Source organism: Charadrius vociferus, unplaced genomic scaffold (assembly GCF_000708025.1).
Source record: "Charadrius vociferus isolate BGI_N301 unplaced genomic scaffold, ASM70802v2 scaffold263, whole genome shotgun sequence".
In the NCBI taxonomy this organism is placed as follows: Eukaryota; Metazoa; Chordata; class Aves; order Charadriiformes; family Charadriidae; genus Charadrius; species Charadrius vociferus.
In genome coordinates this window covers 807430-815152 of record NW_009647769.1, presented here as the reverse complement: position 1 = coordinate 815152, position 7723 = coordinate 807430, and the positions used below count along the sequence as shown (strand labels likewise).

At 42.8% G+C, this 7723-nt stretch overlaps 1 protein-coding gene across 1 annotated transcript in view; it reads right to left on the bottom strand.

Moving 5' to 3' along the window:
* Positions 1-3112: 3112 nt before the first annotated feature.
* SLC25A15 (solute carrier family 25 (mitochondrial carrier; ornithine transporter) member 15) overlaps positions 3113-7723 on the bottom strand; it is an 11799-nt gene continuing 7188 nt past the window's right edge. Inside the window, exons 3-6 of the mRNA XM_009882358.1 lie at positions 5740-5877; positions 5258-5427; positions 4119-4277; positions 3113-3237 (exon numbers count right to left, since the gene is read on the bottom strand). Of these exons, the coding sequence (XP_009880660.1) occupies positions 3113-3237; positions 4119-4277; positions 5258-5427; positions 5740-5877 (592 nt within the window). The remainder of the gene's footprint in view (positions 3238-4118; positions 4278-5257; positions 5428-5739; positions 5878-7723) is intronic.

The following is a 7723-nucleotide window of genomic DNA, read 5'->3' as shown; positions in this document are numbered from 1 at the left end:
TTAATGTAACCCCTGCACCTCTGGCTTGAGAAAAGGAAGGAATACCCACTTGTCCAGGTGTGGGACCACAGCTACATCACTAGAGGGCAATGGAGCATGAAGGCAGATAAGGCCACTGTGTCTGCACTGAATGTACGAGGAGCTGGAATAGGATGCCATTTTATTGCAGCTAGAAGTGGGTGATGACTAAGTTCCTTTTGGCTTAGCTAAGGCAACTGGATAGCGCTGTCCTAGGATGCCCTTTCTAATAGTTTGCAGGGCTGTTAAGGTGAACCTTCTTCCTGCTTGGGGAGTAAACTAATCTCCTTGTGTAGCAGCAGCAAAAGCTGTAACAGCAAGAGTCAGACTTTTCTAGCTGCCACATGCAGTTAAGTAAAAACTACTGTATAAGCAAGAATGAGTAACAAAATAGCTGTTGGAGGGAGATAATACATTTCTCTTAAGAGATCGGAGTGCCACTGCTCAGAAGATGGTTACAATAGTTCCTGAACTCCCTGCAGCACTGACCTTGTGTGGCTTCAGGATAGTAGCTCATCCCTTGCATAGGTGGAATTTAGGTGACTTGTGCTGGACTCCTGGCATCCTTCTGCCAGGAAGCTTAACCTTATAGCATGTAACATGGTAATCAACAGTCTAGAAACTTGGAAGTTGAGCTGAACCTTCATTTTGGTACTAACAAACAAAGAGCCAAGCCAAGGGCTAAACTATGGGCTTTATTTTTCCACAGCAGACAATGTAAAACTTGCAGTTGTTTCACAGCACCTTGTTATACTGACACTTTCCCTTCAGTTTTGAGGGATTTAGATATTTGTTGATGGCAAATGCCTTTTCCTTTAATTCTGGAGGGATGGTGACACTGACTTCAACCTCTCTTTGCTCCTCAGCTAGACAAGCTTGTTAAGTGTTGCATAAACAATAGTCAGGCACTCAGTTAATAAAATCAAACTTTATTCCCCGGAATTCCTATACCAACATATAGAATTCTGAGCTGAACAACTGATACATATGTACAGCTTCAGCAGCTGTGAATAGAAAAATTACTGCTTACATAAACTTCAAAAGATAAACTCTCAAAATACATGTCTGCTTCAGCCACCAGCTTCTTGCTGTAGGTTCAGTTCTAAATATCCTGCTTCTCTTGAAGCTTCAACTTCTGTATTAAAAACTGCAACCATCAGCTTTAAAAAATGAAAGCAAAGACAAATCTAAGAAATAGATTGAAGTATTCCACTGATGTGGAACCAGTCCTTACCTTTTCCTAACTATTAGAAATGTATACAAATACACTGTTTCTCTTGGGTAGACAACTGGAAAAGAAGGGGAAGTCTAACAACTCTTATAGCATCACCCTTGTACCTGAATTATTTAAACATTTGGCATAAATTCCTTTTAAAGTCCTGACTATGCACAGTGATGCTGCCCCCAGTGTACTGGTCAATCAGGGTAAATTGGTGTGACAGACACCCAAAATTCTTCAGCCATGCCCTGGTTTAACAGCCTTTTCTCATGGGCACATGAAAGGGAGATGAAGAGTTCGTGGTGCACCTGAAGGCTGGGGGAGCAAGAAGAGGTGGTGGAACTGCCACAACCCCGTTTCATCAAAGATGCCGTAACAGTGCAGTGGAGCAACATGTTTAAGTGCACTGCAAGAGGCAGGAGGCATTGAGATGCTTTCCTTTATGCCTGAAACTTCTTCCTGTTTCTGGGCTCTGAATGGGATGCTGCAACACGCAAAACTGAGCTGTCCCAGCTGTGACTGTTGTCACTTGTCACTGACAAGTTGTGGTTGCTGTGGCAAGCTGCTAGTCTCTGTGTAGCTCTGATGATCCTGGTGGGTGAAAGAGCTCTGTGTGCCCTCCACCAGTGCAGGCTGTCACTCACAGCACACATACAACATCCCTCTGTACAGCCCCAGGCCCAAGTCATGAATTGTGTTGCTCTGAGACCTGCTTTGCTTTCTCCCAGGACAGGCAGCTAGTTCCTTCTTACGAGGTAGAGCATGCTTCTATAAATAACATCCTACTTCAAGAATGAGAGTGGCATCTAGAAATAGGCATTCTTGCATCATTTTGGGTAATGCTGACTAACTGCATATTTAATCAAGTAACACAACCAAGCAGGCATGCCCTCTAGGCCTGAAGGTGAGACAAACTATCCAGTCATGTGAGCTTTTTCCACTCAGCTGAAGAGACACAGCAAGTGGCAGTACTCCAGCCCAAGTGCATGCGTGCTACACCATGGAGACCGTGGTGTCAGTTGTCTTAAAGAACTCAGTTCTGGCTCTTCAGCATTTTGTCCTTCAAACACATGGACTCATTCATGTCAAGGTGACCCAAACAGGAGCCTGCATGAAGTTACAACTCTGTGCTCAGAGCCAGCAGTCTCCCTTACATTAAGTAATTCTAACGGTGCTTAGCTTACTCCAGTGCTTCTTGAAAGCCATTATAAAATAATAAATGCTGCATGGTCTCCCTAAACCCAGTAACTATATACTTTTATCTCAAATGAAGGCATATCTCAGGCTTTAAGCCATACAAGGTAGGGGGTAAACACTTCCTACTTTTATAAGCACGTTCACTGGGACAGAGTACACAATTCAGACACCAACTGCCACAACCTTGGAAAGTCGCAGAGCGGAAAGGAGCTGGAGAAGGCCAGGGGGTTAGGTGAGGGATATATAGTATCAGCAAGAGTATTCTGTTATTTTGAGTCAGAGGCTTGCCAGCAACAAGTGGGGAAGTTTACCACCACAGCACAGAATTTAAAACCGTGCTTTGCCTTAAACAAATCACAGCTTACCACTGTATGTTACACTACACCCAACAGGTCAACGTAAATCTTTTTAGCACCATTACCGGTCAGGAAAATACATTTATGACACACAATGTACCTAGAGCAGAATCTGCAAGGTGGAGATAGTTCTGCTGGTCCAATTCAAGCAGCATGTACACATCTCTATAAAAATCACCTGAATTTAAAAGGTTACAAATCTTAAACTGAAGGTTGAGTTCCTAAAATTAGGTCACTGATTTGGCCCTGCTCAGACCAGGTTTTTGATCGTTTATTTAAATGATCCTCAAACAACCTTTTGTTCTCCATCTGCTAGAAGGTATCAGTAAGAATCTACTTGTTTCATCATAAGTTTGCGGCTGTACTCATAGGCAAGGAACAGTGCCCCGTTGGCCAGGAATGCACGGATCATAGTTGGCTTGAGTCCAGAATACAATGCAAGTACACCTGGAAATTAAATCAGAGCCAGTTAGTAATAATATTGTGCATCTGCTTCAACCACTGTGCTTTTACCTTTGAAGGATACTGCCGTAATGCTGCCATATAGAGGGGCATGCACACAGAAAGCTGAACTCACAGAGCTGCTAACTGCAGTGGTACTGGGTATTGATATAGAAGGAGTATCTAGAGCTGTAACATGAGTTTAGCCACTTAAGTGCTTATGTTAGAAGCTTATCTCAGGTATGAGAGGGTCTTCAGAAGAGTAGCCCAGTCACCTGAGGATACAGTTCACAGCAGCTGTACCACAGCTGGCAAGGGGACAGAAAGAACAGCAGGACTAGGTTGGAGCTGTCCCAAAGTCAGACCCCTGCTCTGATGAGTACCTCCCCTAGCAACAGGGCCAGGAATTCATATCTACATATTCTTACACCACCTTCTGAAGTGCCTGGGGCAGGCCTTTTCCTGTCTCGGAGATGAGACACTGAGGCAGATGCCCCGAGTTGCCAGGCTAGATAGGACTGATTTATCAAACAGCTCTCAGACAGCCATATATAATCTTCCAGAGGTGAAGAAAAGTTGTCACGTATAGGTTTGGTTGTGGGTAATGGAGCTCATTCCTTTATCTGCTTTTAATGCATACGGAGCTTTTGTTAGCTTTAAGTAACTTGCCTCCTGACCAAGAGGCATGGCAGATGCAGTAGGTCTCAATCTAGACTCCAAGCTTTCCAGACTACATGAAGCATCAATATTTCTGTTTGTTAGAAACAGTTACTGTCTGTCTCTAACACATATCAGCACACTAGATTCCTTAAGCAATTTTTTGTATTGGAGGGTATAGATTTCAATCTGCAGCCCTACAGATTCAGTTGATAACGCTGTGTACTCACCTTCAGTTCTCACAACAGTTACAAATGTTCCCATAAAGCCTGTCTGTTTTCCAGCCATTGAAAGAACCTGAATTCTAGATTTGACACAGTCCACAGGATACACAGCAATCCACAGACAGCTGCCTCCAAAACCTCCACTTAGTAGCAAAGGAATGGGACCTAAAGTTAAGAAATAAGCTTTTATACACACCAAATATTCACCAATAGAAGTATCATGTTATTTCATCTACAGAAGTCAGAGAGAACACAGAGGAACCTGCTTATGGCAAAAGAGCAGTTTCCGCTCCCTCACAAACCTTTAAGTTAATTTTAAGCCACTGGTAAGTTGCAAGTCTAACTAGAAGCTCAAAGGTTATAAGGAGTGCCTCCTTGTTTATGGGCCACGCTAAAAATGCATAACTCAGAATTCTGTTTTGACTGTATTAACTAGATTAACTCCACTCCTCTGACACTTGTAATAACTTTCCAATGTTAACTATGAAACAGTTTAGAGTAACAACTCATAGTTTCACTTACAGAGATTTGGTATAGTGAAGTTACTTTGTGATTAGTCATTTTTCACAATGCAATCTCATTCTGTGTTTCAGATCAGATGTTTATAAACTTTTTGCAACAACAAAGACCAGAATGCATACAGCTGAAATCCTAACTCCCAACAAGACGAAGTATGACTGTGCAGTCTTTCAACAGGAGACAAGCAATCTTTATTCTGGCATCTCCTCATTTTTTTCCATGTCTAATTTTCAATCTTGGTGTTCTCTTACTGTCATTATAATGACAACTAACGGTCAGCATACATTTCAGCATACACCCAAACATACAGTTCAATACAGCTAAAGATGTCAAAATCGCTCTAAGCAGCTTCTGAAATGAAGTAGTTCAGAGTTGCGTTACAGTGTAGAGTCAGATATTTAAGTAGTTTTGTAATATTACTCACTGTATTTATTCTCCATCTACAATATATCCTGCTCCATTGGAAAGTGGTCACTTCAATAATGCATTATTATATATACACAAAATGCAGACCTGTATGCCCAGTTTCCTTTTTTTACAACTGCTAGGCATTATTAGCGTATCTTCCTCCCTTGTGCCTCCCATGACAGCAGGCTAGAATCCACCTGGAAAAAGGGGCACCGTACCTAATTCATCTTTTGATCTCCCAGCGGCAAAGAATGTCCGACTCAGTTCATATCCTCCAAAGAAGAAGAAATAGCCTGGGACTTCCCGCAGCAAAGTGCTTGACAGGCCACGGTAAAATCCAAGGGGACCATCCTTTTGAATAACACCCTTTACTACTGACCAAACTGTACTGAGAGAGGTTGATCCAGTTAGTGATGCCTAATAACCAAATAATAAGAAGATTACAGAACAATAAGCAAACTGCAGCTACAATTAAGGGTTAGATCCATTGTGTAGACAACAGAACTCAAGTAAGACAGATCAAGATCCTGCCAGGAGCCGTTCACTGGTGCATGAAAGATTTCCAGCCTGCGACCCTCCCAGCCACAACTCGTCTCTGGTTAACCGCGCACTACAAACGTGACACTGAGTCAATACAAAATTAAAAATAATAAATACACATAAAAGGATTTTAGGGATACTGTGCAGGGTGTATACTTACTTGTGTCCCTGGATTATCTTTCCCGACAACTGCATTTCATGCATGGCCTGCAGCCGGCACTTCACCAGCTCTGTGGGGCACAGGACAAGGGTGGCAAAGGCAGAGGCGAAGGAGCCTGCAGCAGCATTCTGCAGATCACTGCAAGAGAGAAACTGCAGAGGGTATTTGGGCACTGACCTTCAGTGCAGTGGAGCTGCTGCACCAGCAATCAGCTTCCTGAACCTGTACTCTAAATATCGTCAAGAAAAACTAATAGGCAGTTTTGGGGGAAGGAGTGTCAAGGGAAAAGGACAGTTACTTGAACTGGGGAGATGAAAAAACTTAGCTCATCTCATCTTCACATACAACTGAAATACATTCTTTTGACACCTGAGAAGATATATCGCAACCTTTACCCTTCTTGCTATACTTTAGTGATTGCAGCAGAATAAACACTATCAAATCTTCCCCTTCTTGACTTTCATAAATGTTTCTGTAGACTTGTTTTACTGGGCAACTTTTGGGTACTAGTTACTTCCCCAAAGAAAACAGGAACAATAATCACCTCGTATAGACATCAGTATTCCCAAATTCACCTTGCCAGTATTAATACAGGTTTTCAGTGGAAGATACTAGAAACCTGAAACCAAGGCACAACGGACTACCATAATCTATGGATGTGCTGCCATGAATGCAACCATGTGAATCTAAGATAGCGCAGTCAAATGTAAACCACACCACTGAACAGGACAGCACTGTAATCTGCATTGACTCACAGTATTCCAAAACTGGGACTTGCTTTGCGGTGATTTCACACATACCGCTAAGTCTGGGCTGCTAAGCCACCAGAACTCAAAAGGCTGGTACTCCAGGATCACACTGCTTTATGATGTACGTTTAAAACAGGCTCCTACAGAGACTGGTGCATTGGACAGGAGCTGCATGATAGGACAGAACAAGCTCTTCTTTCAGAGCCTGGGGAGTCAGCGCAGTGAAGACTGACCTTGCTGCTGCACTGAATGTCCTTCCGTGCACGGGAGACGTTAGCCCAGTGCCCAGCAGTTTTATACGCCTACAGTATCAGAGCTTAAAGCTACAACTTTTCACCTCACAGAACTAAAGTTGTGACATGAAACAAAGTTGGTGACATTCAGATACGGCAGTGACAAGAACTGTCGAAGTGGAAGAAATCAGTAACTGCCTGCAGAGCAGCAATTGAATAATATGCAGTAAACGAGATAGCAACACTGATTGCACAAGGCTCTCGCAGTGCGCACACGGCTTGGCGTGACAGGGATCTGAGATGCAACCCACTGAAGGTCAAGACAGAGCAAGGCAGAGTTAAAAATACAGTACATGGCTGAGTTCTGCAGTAATTACGCTATGAGCTAGAGCAAGGCAATAAGGTTACACAATGAAGAATTAGGATAGGAATGTACGGAAGAGGTGCCTAACTATGCACTAAAGAGTGCACAGGATCCTTCCTCCTTCAAGAGAAAAAAACCCCACCAGATGCTATCAGTCTTGAAAAGAATTCTGACACATAGACACAAAGGACTAGATTTAGCCATAATTCAGATCTTTTCTACTTTCACCTGTTGATGTTGAACTCTACATACAAAAATTCAACTAGACCCACTGCTTAGGCTTTGGTCTTTAGTATAGTGAGCCTCACTGCAGAAGTGGTAAGCCTTGAATCCTGTTCAAGTTCCTTCTCTACTCAAAATGCCTAATTCAGTATTTTTTCTGGATGGGAGAGTTTTGATCACACAGCACAGGAGCAAGAACCCTCTACTCTTACACTGCTGCTTCTTCTGTAACAGGCATTTATCTTGTTTCTTCAAAGAAAATAACCTGCTGAAGATGACTAGTCACGTACTGAGAAAGTCAAACTGAGGTGAGCAAGGATAATAGTCCTCTCCGTTTAGACTTTGGCACGCAACGGAATCAGATTGGTTGAACTAAATGGGCATTTAAAGACAAATGGAATTTAGCGCTTCTCTTT